This window comes from Oreochromis aureus, linkage group 7, assembly GCF_013358895.1.
Source record: "Oreochromis aureus strain Israel breed Guangdong linkage group 7, ZZ_aureus, whole genome shotgun sequence".
NCBI classification, from domain to species: Eukaryota; Metazoa; Chordata; class Actinopteri; order Cichliformes; family Cichlidae; genus Oreochromis; species Oreochromis aureus.
The window spans coordinates 50,178,748-50,200,492 of record NC_052948.1 but is presented as its reverse complement, the minus strand read 5'-3'; the positions used below and the strand labels follow the sequence as shown (position 1 = coordinate 50,200,492).

Sequence of the window (21,745 nt, the reverse complement as noted above, 5' to 3'; positions counted from 1 at the left end):
TCTGAGTAAGCTGTACTTTGCTAGAAGGGAAGTTGCAGTGGTTCAAATTGGAGATGATTAGAGCATGAGCAAAGAGCTGTCCAGAATCCTCAGAGAGGAAAAGGCTGATTTGATGGATGTTGTGCAGTGTTAACCTGGAGTATTAGGCTGTGGTTGCAGTTGAGGCTGTGCGCACACGCTGCTTGTCTAGAATCTCACTATGGATGTTGGCAGTCTACGCAGGAGTCAGTACTCGTGCAGTGTTCTCTGTGATGGTGAAAAACTGAATCAGACAAAGGACAGAACAGTGTTGTTGGCATTGGTGTGGTGGGTAAAAGCAGAGATACCCGTATCAGAGATGCTGAAGTTTTAAGTAAGGGGGAAAGCAGACAGAATGTATTTCTGCTAAGGCAACGGTAGTATAATAGGAAAAACAGGTATCTGTATTAGTGTGCTGTGTGTATAATCCTGTTGCTTTGACTGCATATTTGCATTCATTACATAGTTTCTGTTTTTGTGCTGGTGTTTGCTTCATCTAAAATCTGTATCCACTCTACTTTCTATGTTGTTAGGCTGGTAAGGATTGTAATTAGGTGTGTTTCACTTTTAAATACAAATTACGAAAGAAAGCAATTTATTTCCTTCAAAAATGTATTCAAAAGCAACATCCACTGTTAAAGCTTCCCAGTCATAAGCAAAATATGAAACCCACCTGCCACTGCCATTGACACAAACATCAATACAAGAGCAGTAAATTTAGATCAGAGTAATGACTAATATCATAAACTAACCATCTCCTATTACCAGTTTTAGTTCACTTTTTATATAAATAAATGCATTCATATAATTCATATGCAAATTTTGGTATCAATCCAATACCAGGTACATATAGGGTAGGTATTGCTGATAGTAATACCGATACTTTTATCTTATAAAGGCAGCTTATGTAGGGGAAAGCATTACTGTGACTTATGACCACTAAATCATTGAGAATTTTACTTTCCACAATACTTTGTTAACAAAATAAAACACTTTTTTCAGATTTCCGTGTCTTTTGAAACTGGGTTTTTGGAGACCTAGAATGTAAATGTGCCCATCTCTAAAGCACTGTGGTCAGCTTCAGTTGCTTAAATGTGTCGTAGGCTATGAATAAAAGGACGTGACAGTCAACACAAAAAGCTTCAGATATTTTTCATAGTGCATGTTTGAGGTATACTTTTTCATTTCCAAATAAATATTTAATTTAACACAGTTCAGTGTGCTTTATACTGAACTTAGAGGATAGACATAAAGTATCGATCCTATCACGCTAGTATCGATCCAATACCAATACCAGCAAATATCAATACTATTGATAATTTGATCGATCCGCTCACCTCTAAGCCCCAGCCCACACTTTGGGAAGCACTGCTCTACAGAGTAGGTCATGTTTTCCTCCGGTCAGTTTGCATAACTACATTTAGCAGCATTATTTAGTGTCTGTGCTTTGTGTTTACTGTTATTTATCACTTGCTAAAATGCTAACATGTTAAGCTGCTGTGGTCAAACTGCTTAACATCTAAATAACAGCCTCGCCTCTGAGAGCACGTGAACTTATTGGCAATAGCATTGAGCTCAAAGCACTGCTTTAATTACAGCCTCACAGAGCTGCTACAGCAGTAGCTTCTAAAGCTGCATCCACACTGGAAGTGATGTGGCCATCAGAGACCATATAATACCAATAACATTTGGCGACTTCAAGCGACTACAGGCAAAATAACTGCTGGCGACATGAAGTGGGTAAGCGAGACAAATTTCAAATTCAGCTTCCAGGCAACCAACTGAAGCGACTACCAGTGTCAGTGCAGGAAACCGCTGATTGACATATGACATTAGGGAACCGGAGACTCAAATGTCCGCAAGCGACTAGCAGTCAGTTTCAAAATGGTGCACGCTGAGCAAATCGCTTCCAGTGTGGACACAGCTTTAATATGCTTCTTTTCAGAGTGAGCTACACAGCACAGATGGATAAAAATCAGTTTATAGAATACACCACCACAGTAAACAATAATATGTGTAAGATAATATTTTAAATAATGAAGGCCGCTTTTTTGCTACCTGTAAACTGCCACTATATTAACTTTTCTTAAAAATTGTGCTTTTAATTTGAAATGTATCCTGTAGTGAGCCCCTTCAACTCATCATGAAAGACCGAGATCTACATGATGGCGCATTGGTGTGGTGGTTAGCACCACATGGTCCAGGGTTTGAATCCACTGAAGCTTGCATTCATCTCCCCACATCTTCATCAGCTCTCTCTGGATATTTCTGCTTCCTCCCACAGATATGCAAAGCTGATTAATTGGCAACTCTAAATCGTCCATAGATGTGAATTGTGTGTTTATATGTGTTAGTCCTGTTACAGATTGGTAACCTGTCCTGGTACACTGCCTTTCTCAACATGACAACTGGGAGCAACTCTTTGACCCTGAACCTTCACCCTGAATGGGATAAGTGGAAGAAAATGGATTGGTGCATGAATGCCAAGTCCAATTCTGCCCTCCCTTTAGCTCTTTCTTTGGTCCACTTTAAATCCATAGGAGGGGAAAAAATTGTTTTTAGCTAAAACTGAAACACTCATTACTTTTTGATCAAAAATAACAATCAGAATTAAAGTTACAGTTTCTACTAATCATGATGCTCCAGTTTTTATTCTTTCTTGACTTCGTTTTGACTCACACTGCATCTTACATGATAAACTTGCAAACATTTGACTTTATAAGTTGACAGTGATCTACAATATTGGTACATCTAAGATCTCTTTGCTTTGAAAGGGAGCTCTTATCTGTATTCTGGTTCTTGTGTGTAATCTTATTATGGAACAGTGGCTTAGGTTTACCCTTGTTTTTTAAGCTGAGAAGAGCATGTCTTCTTTGCCCAGTCCATCAAAAAAGGATTCAGCCCTTCGTCTGGCACACTGCTTGTGACTCTCTGTCCAATTCTTCCCTGCCTATTACTGGTGTCTGTGCACCAGTAATGACTCTTCTCTTACCACCAAAAGCCCTGGCTAAAGGGACTTGTTGATCCTCTCTCTGAAATGCAGTGGAGCTTGGGGAAAGAGCCAGTGATTAAATGTTCTTCTCCACAGTTCTCCACAGAACTTATTACTCTTGTCAGGTACATGCTTAGATGCACTTCGCTGCACGAGCTGTATCATTCCCTCTATTTCTCTTCGCACATACACACACAAACAGTTTAGCATTTTATTTTTTTATGTGCAACAATTAGATGCAATACAAGCATTAAAAATAATTGCGCTCGGAAAGTGGAAATATATGTGCTTCTAAGTGTTTTTGCTGAAGTTCAGCAAAAGTATAAATAAACATGAGCATAAACACACGCGCCAAATCTCTCCTGACTGACAGCATCTGCATTCAGAAATGATAAATATGTTAACCTGTTAAGTGGCTTTGTGTTCCCACTTGATAGCAGAGATCATTTCGGAATCAGATGAAGAAGAAATATATGGAAGCTCAGGGATTCAAGCGGAGGGGATTGATGAGAGGAGGGGGGTGAATGGCTTATATGAGGTAGCTTTCACTCTTCTCTCTGATGTTCCCTCTGTTCACTTTTTGTTCCTTTGAAATTAGTAGGCGGAGAGGTTTTATTGACTTGCCTGTAGCGCTTTGTGTACATCTTCACCATGTAAGCTTAATATTTATGTGATAAGATGCCAAGCCCTTGCAATTCATAACATAAAGTATCAGCTCTTCCCCATTTTAAATGCTAAAAGTAGTCTTTCAACAAACTACATAGATGAATGCTTGTGAAAAGTAGTTTTGGCTTATTTATGATACAATGACCCTCTTCAGTGCTGTTTGAGAAACTTCATATAGACTGTATATAAAAGATGGGCTTATGTGTGATTTCCACTGGGGCCAGCTGCATCATATTTCAATGCTTGTGAATCCATGGCTCTCTCTACCTCACAGCTCCAACCGCTATAGTTTGGAAAGGCATATGAGTCAGGAAATTTTCAAAATAAAAGACCTTCTGTAAACTAGATGCTCTGTTTCTGAAATCTTTCTGGTGTGCAGAAGGTGTAGAAGAAATATTAAAGAACAAATCTGCGTCACAGACCCACACTGAGTATATACACGGTGTTAGCCTCCAGGCATTCTTTCTAATGGCAACAAGGGGATCGCTGTTGTCCTCGGTGGCCTAAATGCTCAAATCAGAACTGCAAGTCCACAAACCAATTTGCAACTAAATGATGGCTACATCCATTTTTTATAGTCTATAACATCACTCTTGCTCTCTTCCGAAATAAATAAATATTTTATTTTATTCCTTTACATGGATATATTGTAAATATGTTTGAGTGTTTGAAGAATATAGCTTGGTCTGAAACCATCATTTACTCCAAGTAACTTGGGTTTAATATGCCAGTTTTTGGGTCATGTATTTGTATTCCTACTAATTAAAATGAACCTCATAGTTAGTTACTTTAATTAGACAACGACAGATTGGCACAATTGGATAGCTCATAACATGTTCCCACATGTATGCCTGTGTCTTCTGGTATCTACTTTGCAGTCATGTTTCTTACCCTCCAAGTACTTCATCATTCCTCTGTTTTTTATACACTGCTTGTGTCTCACTATCTTGCTCACCTTGTATCTCTATCTGTCCTCTCTAAGGGTACTTGTGTGTGCTCGTGTGTGTTTGTGTGTGCCCGCTATTCTTTTGGGCTTTTCTCTCCTGATGATCTCCTCTCATCCTCCGTGGAGCAGGCTTAATTACAGTGTGGCTCTTCGCGCTCTGCTTGGTGCTGATTAAAAAGGACACTGACGCTCCATGGGGAAAGCATGACTGGGAGTTTGTTCACTTTCATGCACACTCTGCTTATCGCTGTCTGACCAGCTCCATTACCATGGCTTTGAGGCCCAGTTTGTAATTGCCTCTCTTTATTACCGTGCCTACATGTCAGGCCAGGGAACAAGGACCCGCCGCATCCGGCGAGAGTGTGTGGCAAGCCAGGAATGCACGTGCACAGACACATACACACGCATAAACATGCACAGTGTGAATCTGAATGCTACAACCCAGGCCAGGCAGAAAACAAAGCATTTTCAAAGTGAGCTAGTGTCATGCTGAGAACAATTGACCTAATAAAATAGAGGCCCTCAAACACTCACACATAAAAGGCCTGACTTAGCCTGATATGGTTAACAAACCAAAGGTTTCGCAACTCATTCTTTTAAGGTTCTTGTGTGTGATGACAAGGTTTTGATTTTATAATGTATTACCAATTTCCAAAAAAACGACCGAAAGGGGCAAAACCATCGTGTTTATTCTTTTTTTAAACAAGCGTTAACAATGACACTAGCTTTGAAAAGGCATGGCGCTGTTTTTAACATTCAACACATACTGTAAAAGATAAAAGCCATCCACTAGTTTGTTCACTCCAGTTATGAAGCCCGTATTTTAGCTTTATTGCAATTGCCTTTTCATTTATTTAATTAATTATTGAGTTACAGTATTGTGCAAAGGTCTTGAATCCCTCCCCATTTCTTTATATTTAGCTAACAAGGAAAACAATTTTCAACTAAGTAATGATCTGGCAAAAAACCTGAGAGATGCACCTGGTCCTTCAGATGATTCATCTACTGTTTGTGAAGCTTCATCCCAAATGCTCTCAGTGGAAGAGTGGCTAGAAAGAAATCATAAGGCCTTAGGGCTGTTATTATCATCATTATTATTGAATTTTGATTATTATTTATAGTTTCCCAAAACACCATAAGCCACAAAATGCTCAGAATTACAATTAAATAAACAAACATAAAATAAACAATATTAAATTCAGTGTGTCGGCTTTTATTTTAAATATGTTTCAGTATTGCAAATATTAACTTACAAGCTTATTAGAATTGTACAAACTCTGTTTTTGCTTTAAACACTGTATTTCCATGTATGTTTACACATATTTAAAAAAAAATAATTGAACTATTTATTTTTCTATTTAATTTTTGGAGCTGGAAATGACCATATTAGGACATGGTTAAAGCTAAGTTTTCACTTAATGCTAGCAAGCTTGTTTGGCCACAGACTGCATATTTGTTCATTTGGCCATTTGAGGAACTACACTTCTTGGCACTTCAACGTGTATAACTATATTTTTTAGTCGCAGGTTGGTACACTAAGTAAAGATGAGGCTAATACAAAGGTGATATTTTCAGAATAAGGTAAAGTGTTGGACAAGTTAACCTTTTATGGGTTGGTGATGGTGCTAGATGAATTAAGCAATCCCCGTATTGTAAAACAGATATCTAATAGTTTTAAACATAATATCAGTTTTGGACAGTCAAATTAAATTTTAAAGCAATAGCCAGCAAGTACCAGGTGTAATTCTTGCTATTTCATCCTTAGTATTTTCTGTGCTATAAAAATGTTTAGTGGATTAAATTCCATGTATTGGGACAGAGTTTGTAGCCGCAGACTCGATAGCTTGACTAATGGAGCATATTTTTATTAATGGGAAACACCATTTGGTAATGATGCAGTGCTGAGTCCCATATATTAGAAAATGTTACCTGTAAGTCATTCCTTAATGGAGATTATATGAATATATCACTTAATTTGGCTGTTCCTTACCTTTGGGACCTTGACACAACAGTGGGTGAAAAATTTTCAACACAACAACACGGCACAGAGCTGACACAGCACCTGTCATCAAGATGGAAAGTACGCGTGATGCCAGGAGTAAAACAGGCAGATGTCAGCTGTGCTGACTGCCTTAGCAGAACATCCTCCAACAGATGGCAAATCTCTGTGATGAAGACCCTGAATATATGTTGAAGTCAGCATATTTACATTCGGTTGTTTTCTTTTTTGAATTGTTTTCTGTGTTTCATACCAACTTTTAGGGGTGCATTATGGGAAACATGGGGAGCAAAGTTAAACATGGAAAATGAGCTAAAAATATTAAGATTGAAGTTGTAATATTTAAAAAAAAAAAATTAAAAGTTGAAATATGAAGAACAAAGTTGACAATCCAAGTCAAAGTGTAACCACTACTGCATGGCTATCTTGACAAAGTGCCTTAGGCTCATGAATAAGTGAAATCACACTTCAAAACTGGTTTAAATCATTTCTCTTTTAGCACATAAACAGTGTGAAAACAAGTGTAAGAAACCTGAAGAGCTTGTGCAAAAAAACTGCATCTCTGGAGAAAAAAAACCCTCAAGAAAGAGTTGGTTGTCATGATGTAAACTGACATAGACGGTCAGGATATATGCAAGGATCATATGATCTATCACAAGAGGCAATAAGACAGTTGATCGAATTGTTTAGATTAATCGTATTTTGTATGTGTAGGACACAAATCTCTTTTTACTTGTAACATATGTCTCTGTGTATATACAGTGGCTTGCAAAAGTATTTGGCCCCCTTGAACCTTTCCACATTTTGTCACATTACAGCCACAAACATGAATCAATTTTATTGGAATTCCAGGTGAAAGACCAATACAAAGTGGTGTACACGTGAGAAGTGGAACGAAAATCATACATGATTCCAAACATTTTTTACAAATAAATAACTGAAAAGTGGGGTGTGCGTAATTATTCAGCCCCCTGAGTCAATACTTTGTAGAACCACCTTTTGCTGCAATTACAGCTGCCAGTGTTTTAGGGTATGTCTCTACCAGCTTTGCACATCTAGAGACTGAAATCCTTGCCCATTCTTCTTTGCAAAACAGCTCCAGCTCAGTCAGATTAGATGGACAGCGTTTGTGAACAGCAGTTTTCAGATCTTGCCACAGATTCTCGATTGGATTTAGATCTGGACTTTGACTGGGCCGTTCTAACACATGGATATGTTTTGTTTTAAACCATTCCATTGTTGCCCTGGCTTTAAGTTAAGGGTCGTTGTCCTGCTGGAAGGTGAACCTCCGCCCCAGTCTCAAGTCTTTTGCAGACTCCAAGAGGTTTTCTTCCAAGATTGCCCTGTATTTGGCTCCATCCATCTTCCCATCAACTCTGACCAGCTTCCCTGTCCCTGCTGAAGAGAAGCACCCCAGAGCATGATGCTGCCACCACCATATTTGACAGTGGGGATGGTGTGTTCAGAGTGATGTGCAGTGTTAGTTTTCCGCCACACATAGCGTTTTGCATTTTGGCCAAAAGTTCCATTTTGGTCTCATCTGACCAGAGCACCTTCTTCCACATGTTTGCTGTGTCCCCACATGGCTTGTGGCAAACTGCAAACGGGACTTCTTATGGTTTTCTGTTAACAATAGCTTTCTTCTTGCCACTCTTCCATAAAGGCCAACTTTGTGCAGTGCACGACTAATAGTTGTCCTATGGACAGATTCCCCCACCTGAGCTGTAGATCTCTGCAGCTCATCCAGAGTCACCATGGGCCTCTTGGCTGCATTTCTGATCAGCGCTCTCCTTGTTCGGCCTGTGAGTTTAGGTGGACGGCCTTGTCTTGGTAGGTTTACAGTTGTGCCATACTCCTTCCATTTCTGAATGATCGCTTGAACAGTGCTCCGTGGGATGTTCAAGGCTTGGGAAATCTTTTTGTAGCCTAAGCCTGCTTTAAATTTCTCAATAACTTTATCCCTGACCTGTCTGGTGTCTACATCCAATCGAGAATCTGTGGCAAAATCTGAAAACTGCTGTTTCACAAACGCTGTCCATCTAATCTGACTGAGCTGGAGCTGTTTTGCAAAGAAGAATGGGCAAGGATTTCAGTCTCTAGATGTGCAAAGCTGGTAGAGACATACCCTAAAAGACTGGCAGCTGTAATTGCAGCAAAAGGTGGTTCTACAAAGTATTGACTCAGGGGGCTGAATAATTACGCACACCCCACTTTTCAGCTATTTATTTGTAAAAAATGTTTGGAATCATGTATGATTTTCATTCCACTTCTCACGTGTACACCACTTTGTATTGGTCTTTCACCTGGAATTCCAATAAAATTGATTCATGTTTGTGGCTGTAATGTGACAAATTGTGGAAAAGTTCAAGGGGGCCGAATACTTTTGCAAGCCACTGTATGTCTGGGTGAGCCAGTCTGATTGAATGAATGAACATTGTCAGCAAATCTTAACATCTAAATGTTTTTAGAAATCATTTATTATAAATCCCAATTCTTTGGATTTTCATATATAATAGGTTAATTGTATCTTCCCCCTAAAAATGCCATGCAGTGTTCTCCATTTGCATGTGTTTCATGTGTCACGCTGAATGTCACGTACACGTAACCCAACAGTCTTTAGAATTTGTTCAACAGGTCACTACATTCGAAATTAAAACTTTTATAAAGCCCTGCAGGCCTTTTAGCAAATATTAAATAAATGACAGGTTTGCTGTTTTCTTTTTTACAGGCTTGACGAAAACGAGAAGAGATTTAAACCTGTGCTTTCTGCCTTTGACTTCCAACTCCTCCTTTACAACCTGACGGCCCTTAAGATCAGCAATGCTGGGGGACACAACTGTAAGTGTGTGTTTGTGTTTATGAACGTGTCCCAAGAAGCATATCCAATGCATTTTTACATGACCTACTCTACAGCCTTAAATGGGTGGTCATGTGTATGTGCTGTAGGAACAAAAAAAATCTATCAAATCTATTTTTCTTACAAATATTGCCAACATTTAGAGGCCTACAGATTTACTAAAATCATTGTATTTTATGACCATTTTCTTTAACCAGACAGGAACACATTATTCAAACTGCAGCTGAACTTGCTGGTAAATCGGTGTTGGTGTTTGTGCTCGAGGAATCGTTCAACTGTTCCCTATCTGGCTCAGCAACAGAACGGGACATTTATTCCCAGATGTTTGCAATGAGTTCTTGAAATTTGATAGTTTGTATTGTAATGAACCAGCAGGATCTGAGAGGCATTACGGTGGATTAAAGCGTGGAGGAGACAGAACAGCTGGACAGAATCACCAGCTTCCTCACACTTACTTACACCATTTTAATTAGCTGCTTGGTGCAGGCGTCACCACATAGACTCTTATGTAGTTCCACATGCATGGCGTTTAGGCACAAAAAAATAGAAAAAAAAACACACACACATACAAGCACAGTCATGCATATTCCATCAAACTGTTTTCTGTACCCACCCACCAACCCACATGAACATGGTATCAAAGTCAAGCACACAGTTTACACTGCATCTTTTGCACATTACGGGGGAGAAACTGTTAATGACTTGTGTTAGGTCTCAAACTCATTCTCAAACAGTGTTAGAAGTGCTTTATCGCTGCAGGCGGTGCAACAAACTTTAATATCCAAACCCCATAAAGCTGTCCTCTCATCATTCCCGTCTCTGCCTCTCACATTTTCCTTCATTCTTTAAAATTCTCCCTGCACCACAGAGAGTCTCTTATTAACAGAACTGTATTACTTAAGTGACAGTATTGTCTTTAGGCTGTTAAGGCAAGGCTGTGATGGCAGTCGCAGTAAAGAGCTTTTATTTTCCCCACCACAAAAAAAATTAGTTTTGAAAAGCGAGTGTGGCCATATTGAAAGTTTATGGGAAATCAATGGCTTAATGGTTAAATGTACAGGCACCTAAGGAGACCTAAATTGTCAGAGTCTGCCAGGCTGCAGTAAAGGCATTCGTTGCAAGTAAAATCTCGACTGCTCTGACAAGGTTTCCTGCAGAAAAAGGATTGATGGAGAGAACTTGCACAGCATGACTTAAAACGGAAGGCTTTTAATTAACCGAAATATAGGCTTCAGTATCTGAAAACTGTTTTAATTGCACATTTCCACCCGTTGAACGAGCTAATAGAATTCAGAAGCTACTGGAGAGTAAAGGGTAGAGGCTAAGGCAAGTTGCGGAAAGGGAAGAGGACTGGCTTGCCTACTGATTATCCCTCAGAGGTGTAAATGAACCGGCTTTCATCACCGCTCAAGGAATCTCTGAATCATGGCTTGTTAGATGTCAAGGTCCATCCTCTCCTCTGGTTCTTCCACTGTCTCGCCCCTCGCCGTTTCTACCACTCAGGTCATTATACAGTCGCTCATTCACACTTGGTTTATTCCTTATCTGACAACTGCTACATAGTCATACGTGCACAGAATCTGTCCGTCTATCGTCCGTCTGTCTATTGAAAATGGACACGGTAATGGACACCAAAAGTAATTTTGTGTTCTGCGGCTGCGGCTCAGGCAGTAAAGGGTGAGAGGGATACAGTTCAGCATGGCCTGCCCCCATCACTATTCATGAGAGGAGAGCGGGATCTTGAAAACCCCACAGGAACTGCACGTTTGACATACCTCCACAGAGTCTCCTGTCTGTTTTTTTTTTTCTTGTCTTGCTCTGCTGCAGTGATTTATTCATTTGCTATATCAAAGAGTCCCTGGATCACAAGTGTATGTGTGTGGGCACGTGCAGGCACATGTGTGTAAGCAAGCATTAAGTGTGGCATTTATGGCCGTGTGGGTGGATGAATCGGTTATTGTGTTAGTGTGTGTATGTATGTGTGGGTGCATGTGTGTATCTGACTGTAAAATGTAAACACAGGCCAAAACCTGTAATGAGACAGGGAGAGAGGGACGGCACTGCAACAAATGCTAATAACCTACTGCTTAACAAGATGCAGAGACCTCCCACTATCACCACCACACACACATACTTGCACCTGTCGCTTATGCCAGAGAAAGATTTGTATTAACATCTTTGACATTCCTCCTTTTCCTTCCTTGCCAGACACATCACAGCTCGCAGGAGTAACCATGACCTCAGCAGTCGTCTCCGCTGACCCAGCCTTTCCTCCTGCTCCGTGGGTGGAATCCTGTTCCTGTCCCCCGGGCTTTGCAGGCCAGTTTTGTGAACAGTGTGCCCCCGGATTTACCCGAGAAGAGCCTGCTAGAGGGCCTCTCTCGGCATGTATTCCATGCAACTGCCACCAGCATGGAACGTGCCATCCGGAGACAGGTAATAAGTGAAACATTGACATTGCATTGTACACAGCTGTGTTCATGTGATAAATTAGAAAAATGTCAGGAATTCATAATGAATTTGGTGCCACTTCACTGACAGCCAGTCAGCAGTATTTCTGTTTCAACGACTCCAGCTGAAGTAGGAAAAAAAAAAAAGCATGAAAATGTTGAATTCATAAATCAAGTGCATTTCATTTTTAAAGGTGAACTTCACTAGTTTCACAGTCAACGTACTACTTATAGAGAGTGTGCCACAGTCTGTCAAAACAGCTTTTTTAAATCTCTCTCTGTCTTTGGAGGGCCTCGGTTGTATACGAGAAAACATCTTGAGTATCGGTCAGAAGTGTAAACTAAAGTTTGGAGAGTATAAATATAAAAAAGAAAACACATATGGCAAACCTCGCATGGAATTCAGAAGGCAGGAGAGGTCTAAATAATATCAGAATAATCCTTTTTAATAGAGGTGGATTTTTGTAAATGGCCTATAGCTCACTATCTATTCGTCCATCTGTCCATTGTCACAGAGTCCTTTTACTGGAAGTCTGTGGTGAATCTATGTAGAGCCGATGCGGGCTATGCCAGTGGCAGCATGCAGGGAGGTAATGGCGTCCGCTTTAGAAGTGCAAAAAAGAATCCACGCACATCCTCCTCATCCCAGGGGGCAGGTGCAGAGCTGAAAAAATGTGATAAAGAAGAAGTAGTAACGGTTCGCATGATGCAGAATTCCAGATTCCTTATTTATTGCATCTGGTAATGTTTGTGAATACAATAACTCAAGAATGAAGAGACATAGGAATTTCAAATTGATACCACAAGTGTATCTACTAAAAATCCCGGGCGAGTTCAAATCTCAGTGACCTCGATCTCAAGGTTGAGGTCAAAGGCCAGGTTTTCTGAAAATCTTGTGAATTCGATAAGTTAAGAACAAGGCAGCGTTGGATTTTGAAATTGATATCATAGGTGCATCTACTAGGAGGCTCAGGATTCCACTAGCTGCCCCTAGTATTTTTGCAATTGATTTCACCCAGCCAGCAACCCTTCCACATTTTTTCCAAATCATCAGCAGTAGCAAGGGGGTCACCGACTGGTCTCTAAGCCTGTGAGATTGGGGCCTTATCCAGCTTAGAGTTGCCAGGGGGGTCTGGATTCTTTCCCAGCATACAGTGGAGAAATGTTGAGTACACCATGCTAGTCCATCACAGCGGTAATGGAGAAACACACACATCTACACCTACAGCCAATCTGGAATCGCTAATCAACCTAAAATGCTGTATTTGGGCTGTGGGAGGAAACAAGATCAGCCTGGAAAAACCTAGAAGTGTGTTTCTCATCTCCTTTTTTCCTAATTCTTGTCCTACATGTTTTTCCCCATGCTGAATGCCCACTGTACCAGAATATTATTATGATAACTGACTGCTAATTGAATACTGTTTAGATGCTGATTTCAGGAGCACAACGTTTTACATTGTCAGCCAAAAGAACTCACATTTGCATGTAAATTTGCAGGGATAGTAATGTAATTGAGAATGGAAAACAATAACACAGCACTGGATAGGAAAGAAAAAAATACATGTAAACTACTGATGCTAAATGCTTTCTATTGCAGCGTAACAGGAGACAAAACAGTAAACAATTCAAAATACATCTTCCTATTTTGTGTTGTCTCCTCCTTCATATACTGTAATATCACACATTATTACTCCTGTTTCTCCTCCAAGGGGATGCTTTAGCTTCAATGAAATGTTTTTGTTTTTCTATGACCAGAATAAGAAATGATTGTAACTCTGTATCTCTCAAGTGTCATAAAATTGTAACAAAAAAAAAAAAAAAAAAAAAATACTCATGACTTAAACCTGTAAAGTAAGGTGTATTTCATACGAAATATGGGTAACCGTGGCAATCTCCTAGCAATCAAAGTAACCGCAAGGTGTTTTTTGGTGCACCACCGTATAACTCTTTATGTCCAATTTAAGCTAGCGATAGCAAGCAAGCTACCAGAACCGTTAATTAACTAGTCCAGGACTACACATCTTTACTGGTGGTTATCAGGGTGGGCACTACACCACTCTATAGACTGGGACTTTAGCAATCAATTTGCCAGCAAACCCAGAAACTTCCAGCAACCACTCAAAATCAATTAAAGAATACTAATTTTACCTAACATCCATTCATCAACAGTCTCTATGTAGTGTGACTTGAAGCAGCTAAGCTAGCTGGGCAATATATGCCTTGCTTGAAGCTTTGTGTTTCACCTGAGAACAAATTTACTGGTTGATCACATCAGCCACTCCATAACAATGCAATTTATGAAATGTGGGCTTTTGGAAAGTAAATGTATTATTCTACATTTGATGACCTGCACGTTGAAATAATGCCATCAGACTTTGGAGAGTTAAACTAGTCATCTTATAGAACAACAGTAAAATGCATTTTGCTGACAAAAACAAATCCACTGATATTTGTTTTAATTGCCAGCAGTTGTGTCTTGTCATTCGCCTAAATGAGCTAAAACATTTGCAAACAAAGAATGAGAAATGCTCTTTCTGTTAGATAAGAGTAACAAACCGCTGTGAATAATTTCACATATTGTTTTGACAGCTTCAAGTGTCAACTCAGAATCAAGACAAAAAAAAGTATAAAAGTGAAAATTTCATTGTGTCATATTCGAGCAGTTTTACAGTTTGTCTCATGCGGAAGTGCTCAATAATGCCACTATTAGTTTCTCTTTCTATTAGAGTCTCTTTTTCAATATCGGAGGCATTACTAAAAAAAAAAAAAGTTTTGCACATTACTCGTTACTTTCCTTAAAAGTGATGTAGTATCTTAATAAAGTAATCAGTTACGCTGTTTGCTACATTAGTTACACATTACCAAGCCACTTAACAGTATAAACCAGAGGCTACAGTCCCACACACTGACACAAATCATGTCCTGATGACGACAAACAGGATCTCTCTTTTAGTGTTTACACATGAACACAAAACCAAGAACACAAAGAGTTAAAAGCCAGCCCAAAGAGACTTCAAAGCAGTGATTGTGCAGATGCTTGCAAAGAGTCAAAGTTGTGCTGTTTCTGTCCAGGACATACCATTTCACTCCTGCCTTGATCCAAATATCAATAATATAGATGCCAATGCTGGCATTACTATTGGATCGATACTAGCATCAGAGGGTTGATACTTTGTTTCTATCCATACTGTATGCAGCCCTCTGAATTGTGTTAAATAAATAATTGTTTTTGAAAATGAAAAAATATACCATAAATATGCATATACAACTTTTTTGTGTCCTATAACAATTTTAAACAGCAAAAGTTGGCCCAAAGTGCTTTAGTGACATTCCAGGTTTCTACAAAAACCAGTTTCCAAATATATGAAAAACTGAAAAGTGTGTTTTGCTGCGTTAGTTATTGTGGAAAGTAAAAATCACAGCAATTTAACTGCAATTTAAAATGTGTTCAGAATTTTAAAATTGATGATGATTCATCTCATAAATCATGACACACTGCTCTTAGGTTAGGTTAAAGTATCAGTATTGGTATCCGGAGTACTGACCCTATATTTACTTTGTATCGGATTGATACCAATATTTACAGTATCACACTAACTCTTGCCTTTTTTTGCAATAAAAAAGTTAAAGACATAGATCATTATTTTCTTCCTTCCTGCACACAAACTGCAATCAGCTGATTAGACTGCAAAGGCACAGGATGAAAAAAAGCATGGTTGTTTTTTTGATTTGATTTGATTTTTTTTGCTTTTTCTTTTGTTTTACTTATTTATTTGGTCAATCTTCCTCAGATAATTGAAGGAGCTTTGTAACAAAAGTAACATCATAATTCTACCTATAATGTCATTACTGTATTTAGCCCAGTAATGCGTTACATTACTGTGTTACTGAAAAATGGAATGGGATTTAAAATTAACTTCCCAAGACCCAAACTCTTTCATGGCATGCATTTTTAATTTCTCTTTGCTATTTGGGCTGATTGGGACCTGATGAATGTAAAAACAAAGATATTATCTTTTTACCTGATGTAGTTTCTAAGAAGAGGATATCAGGCCCTTGTAGAGCAAAATTTAATATTGTGGTCTAGACAGCCCAAAATAATGTCCAGTACAATCAACAGTAGTAAATACACACAGAACAAGCAAGTATGCAAATCTACTACAAGTAATAAAAAAAGTAGTACAAGTACAAGCAAAAACCACCAAAATTCTTGAAGTTCTTTGTCAATAAAGCCCAAAACATGAATAAAAGGCATCGTCTTGGGTGAAAAAACAGGAGTCATAATATTCATGAAAAACATTTGTAGCCTGAAGTAACTGCCTCCAGGTTACCTAAAAACACCTTAAATACATTTAGCGAGACCAGCTCTTAAAGTTTTAAGATATTTTGCAGCTGATTCCACAAGGAGGGAGCTGCAATGCCCTTTTTGCAAATCAATTTGGGAAAAGGGCATTCCAATATAATGCCGTTCAGTAAAATAAAGATCCAAGTCTCTAGTTCTAAAATGAAGTCACTCGAAGTATTCAGCCGATGTTACATGACATGAGGGATCATCAGAGGTTCTTGAGACAATATTTTCTATCACTGGGCCCGTGAGAGAGGGGGAGAACAGAAAGATGGAGGCTCTTTGACTGAAACATTTCTTTTTTTTAGACTTTCTAGAACTGACATTCAGTCATCATCACTTCAAGGGAATGTAGCTCAGTCATCCCTCAGGAGCATTGGCAAGCTATCACTCAAAACTTAAAAACTGGGTGGCTCTACTAATACAGCAGTATCCTCATTTCAACTAATCTTTATAATAACAGCTAATCTAAGAGTCTGTATTTAAAGTACCAGACTTTTTTTCTTGTGGGCGACAATAACAGCAGTCGGAGCACGCTTTCACATTCACATCCCAAATGTAACGTTCCATAAATGACAGAAGTAAAACGGCAGCTGTTGGGTGTGTAAACAAGTCAACCTGTGTGCGCTTATTTAGACATGCTTATGTGTCTGTCAGCGTGCACTCTTTATTTTCCTCCCTGAGCCTTTTCCACGCTATCTCGTTCGCACAGCTTTTAAACGACTCCATCTCACCAAGAGCAGACAACTATCCCATCCAAGGTCCCACCCTCCATCCTTTATCTTCCCTCAATCTCTCTCTTCCTCTCCTTACCCGTCTTCTTTCCTACCCTACAACTTAAAGTCTCAGAGATATGACCTAGTTAAGAGATGCCTGGAGCTTTGGCTGAGAGTGCGCATTATGTTTGTGTGTGTGAGTGTGTGTGGGTTATATCACTGACTCTGTGTGCATGTGTCTGAGGTCCGGAAGCAAGTCTAGTATCACTGCCTGCCTGCCTCTCCCCTAATTAGACTTGTTAACCGCCTCTTGGCTAATGATGTCTAATTTGCTTGCAGATTTCCTGTGTCTCTTATGTCTCTTCTCAATCTGGTTGTCTCCCTCTCTGTCACACGCTCTCTCTCTCTCCCTCTCTGCCTCTTCTTGTTCGGCAGACTCCCTTGTCAGTCTCTTGCTCTCTCCCGCTTCCTTCTTCCTGTCAGCTAAAAACTCCACCTGCTCTCACCAGTCACCTTGACTTTGTTATGTTTTTTTCTTCTTCTTTTTACGTCCTTTACTCCCCTCTGTGGGGAGCGTTCTCCAGTTTCTACTCCCTATGTGGCCTTCTGTCTTTCATTGTTGTATTTCCTTTATATCAGCATAGTAGTCCATGCTGTTCTTTTATGCATTTACCAAGGCGCATAAACGCATTTATTTTAAACAGGAGGTAGTGGCAGTAGTACTTCAACTTGGACCACAGAGAGGGAAAGTGGGGAGGTAATAAATGAAAATCAGTTTTGTGTTTTCAGCATCGTTTGAACACGATCCGTGCAATTTTTATTAACTCAATCATGAACTTGCTTAACCGTTTTGGCATCAAGGCGGTTTATATACAGCAAGCGATACTTTGGAGTGTCGTAATCGTATCTTTATCATTTTCTCCTGTCAGGTCCCCTCAAATTATGAACAATTTTCACTGAACAAACACAGAAACACACACACACACACACCCACACACACGCTTTTCAGGATGCGTTAAAAATATATACCTGGCTCAGACACTATGCAAATGATGAATGAGTGGAAAGCAGTGTGTCCTCTGAGTCATGTATTATAAATGTTTCTTATGATGTGTCCCCTGGACTGACACTTGAATAGCGCTGGCTGTTTATTAGAAAAGGAAGCTAGTTAAAATTATCCTCTTCTTTTTTTTGGAAACGAATGATGATGGCTTGTCGTCTTGTGAACACAAGCCGGCTTCCTTTATATAACAACAAGCAAACAAGCAAGAGAGGCGCTCCATGAATCTATAAGTTCTGGTCAAGGGGAACTATCAAAGTAAGTTGATTAGAGACACCCTGTTCATCATGTGTCACCAGGAGGGCGGACCAACCTGCTGTTTCTTCTATCAGAATCTTAATTGCTGTATAATTACCTAACGACTTGTATCATCATGCGGGGTGTGCCCACAGACAAAACTGGGATGGAATTTATTCGCTGGCTGCCGAGGGAAGCTGCAGCCAATGGTGCTTCATAATCATGATTTATTAACACTCCCTGAGTCGTGTTGGTTCTATTTGCTGTAGAGCAGCACAACAGATTGGAAATGTTAATATTTGTGGTGGAACAAGCAAATTGCGTTCTCTGCTGAGCTCTTGTGCTGCAGGGCCAATGAAGTCAGACATATGTTGTTAGAATGAAAAAAAAAAAAAAAAAAGAACATATGTGTACTCTATAGGTTTCCACAGTTTCACAAACCTTTACTTTACTACACCGCAGGACCGGACGCGTTTCTTTATAGCATGTTGGCTGTGGTAATTGCATATACACCATCCATAAAATTGGGCAGAGGCCCTAATTTATAATCTCATGGGGGATATGGAGGCATAATTATAATGTATAGATAAAATGGGAACACTCAATTTTCTATGCACCCCATATTGCAGGAGAGCACTCATTAATCAAAGAAACAATTGAAACACACGATGCTCTCAACACTGTGCTGGTTATTGAGTGTTAGGGAGCTTTATCTAAGTTCCCCTGTTAGCGCCTCTTTCTAATAGACCTGTGTTCTCTTACAGGGTGCATTACATTTATACTTGCGTCTTAAGAAAACACTACCATCACTGGGAGGTGGTCGGTATATATAAAAGCTGCAACATCCACCTCATGTACAGCATTGTGCAAAAGACTTGTTTTTTCAAGTTATACATTGATTTGCATGTCATTGAGTGAAATAAGTGTTTGATCCTCCAGCAAAACTTGACTTAGTACTTGGTGGAGGAACCCTTGGCAGCCTCTTTACAGAAACTCTCTAAATCCTTTATGTTTCTTGGCTGCTGCTTGGAAACTTGAAGCTTCAGCTTCCTCCACAGATTTTCTATCAGACGTAGGTCTGGAGACTGGCTAGGCCGTTCCATGACATTAATGTGCTTCTTCTTTAGCCACTCCTTTGTTGGAGGTATGTTTTGTGGTATGTTTTGGGTTACTGTCATGCTGGAAGACCCACTTAAACCCATCTTCAGTGTTCTGACTGAGAGAAGGAGGTTCTGGTCCAAGATTTTGCAATACATGGCCCCCTTTCACTGGCCCTCAGTGCAGTGAAGTCATCCTGAACCCTTAGCACAAAGCACAATGTCCCATTCACAAAGCATAATGTTTCCACCTGCGTGCTTGACTGTGTGGATGGTGTCTTTGGGTCATACTCAGCCATTGTCTTCCCCTAAACATGGCCCGTCGAGTTGATATCAAAGAGCTTGATTTGGTTTCATCTGACCACAGCACCTTCTCCCAAACCTTCTCTGACTCATTTAGATGTTCACTGGAAAACTTTTTAAGACAGGTCTGTAGATGTGCTTCTTTAAGTTGTTTTAACCAGTTATAAATAAATGCTAGTGGGGGGTTTTTCTGAGGACATTGCTTCAATTTTTGTATTTATTTATTTTTTGTTTGTGTTCAGGTCGGTAAAATTCCTTTTTTTGTGTAATTTTATGGATGTAGCTAGTTCGTTGCACCGAGTTTTCCTTGTCTGAACTGATTTCATCAGGGGAAAGGTCGAAACCTTTTCAAATCTGCAATCACTGACAGTGTGACTAGAAGCTAAGACAGGCAGACAGAGTGTGCACATTGTTTATCTTTCTGTTTATTTTTGTGTAGAATAAATGTGCTGGTCGTGAGGAGATAAGTAAAGCGTGCCAAATAGGATCAGCAGTAGAAATTACATGGAAAGATGCTTTGTAACGGACTACATCTGTCTTATTTTGCTCTTTTTCACTTCCTTTTCCCCTCACTGTCGCTCCTCATATCCCATCATGCTGATACAGGCCAGGCATTTCAGGGCTTAGCCTGCAACAAATGCAACCCACCAGAGAGATTAAGGGGCTGAATAAGCCACCACTAGAGCCAGCTTCCCTCTGTATCAGTTCTTCTGCCTCAACTTTCTCTGAAAGATTTTTCCAACTAATGACCTTAGAGAGGCTGACGATGGCATTTAAGGAGGCATTTGGGAAATGCGCGCCCTGACTTCCTCTATCTCCTTCTAAAGTGCCCCTTTGTTGGTAAACACTGACTCACAGCATTCTCCAGTTTAACTTGGCATTCTAATGAGCATGCAGTAAGCAGCACACTTGGTCATTTCTTCATCTGTACCTTAATTGATGCAAGGAGACAGGTACTCTGGGTGATGGCCTTTATTAGCCTGATTTCAATGTATTTCGCTGCAGGAGCACTTGGTGTTTCATTCCATTTCAAAGGCCCAGACCAGGAGAAAAAAAATGCTTCAGTTCCCTGACCTCCTCCACCAGACTGCAGTGGGTGTGACATTTAGTTATGCAAAACCAGTGCACATTATTCAAAAATTTGGCCCTGCACAAATGTCAAAGTGAGAAACAAGCATATGCTGTTATGAAACAGAACAAGGAAAAGAAAGACCTTTTTATTCAGTGGCTTTGGAGGAGACGCACATGCTGTATTCAGGTGTGTGTGGTAGACTGAATGAAGCTGGCCGTCTTCATAGCCTGAATATTAAAGCCAAGTGCTGAAAACACGTGATTTGTCTGCATTTATAAACTGGCCCAATGATCCCAGTTCATGAATGCACAGTGTGGATTTACAAACACAGCTAACGTTCGCTCAGATCAGACTGAGCTTCCTCTTCAAATCCCTATAAACTAAATACTTAATCCCATCACTTCATAATAATAAAAATGCACAAATACCTACCTCGTGTGTGATTTCCCATTTATAATATTCTATTTGTGTGAAGAGAGAGAGAATAGTTAAATGACTGAACAAAACAGACCCAGTGTTGTTTTTAATCATGCCTGACTTTTAAAATAACAATATTAAATTGCAGTTTTGTGCCACATGAACCCATTATTGCGTTGTTTATGTTAATTATTTTATAATGAAAATGATGTGGCAATATGCTTTTGGCTGGAAACAATTGGAAAAGCCCTGAGAAGGATCATACTGAGGATCTGAACATTAAAACCGCTCCTTACATTAGGTACTAATTGGATTCAGAATGTTTGACCACTTACAGATAGGCACAGATTTAAAGAATAAAAACAAGAGGGAAAAAAATCTACCACCATGATGGTGCTTTGGACTAATGTTAGTTCTAATAAACGAATTAACTCTTTAAGCTTAATCACAGATTGTGTGCAAAAGATGAAGCAGCTTCTGAGTGAAGCTAATTTGGAAATGTGCATATATTGTAAAAGCCAGCGAGGGCCAACTCCTCTGGTTGCAAATCAGATTGTATAGTCTTATGTG

The 21,745-nt window shown here is 39.6% G+C and overlaps 1 protein-coding gene across 1 annotated transcript in view; it reads left to right on the top strand.

Annotated features, from left to right (window-relative positions):
• Positions 1-21,745, top strand: part of lamc3 (laminin, gamma 3) — a 136,092-nt gene that overhangs the window by 76,737 nt on the left and 37,610 nt on the right. Inside the window, exons 11-12 of the mRNA XM_031754575.2 lie at positions 9,350-9,459; positions 11,687-11,914. Of these exons, the coding sequence (XP_031610435.2) occupies positions 9,350-9,459; positions 11,687-11,914 (338 nt within the window). The remainder of the gene's footprint in view (positions 1-9,349; positions 9,460-11,686; positions 11,915-21,745) is intronic.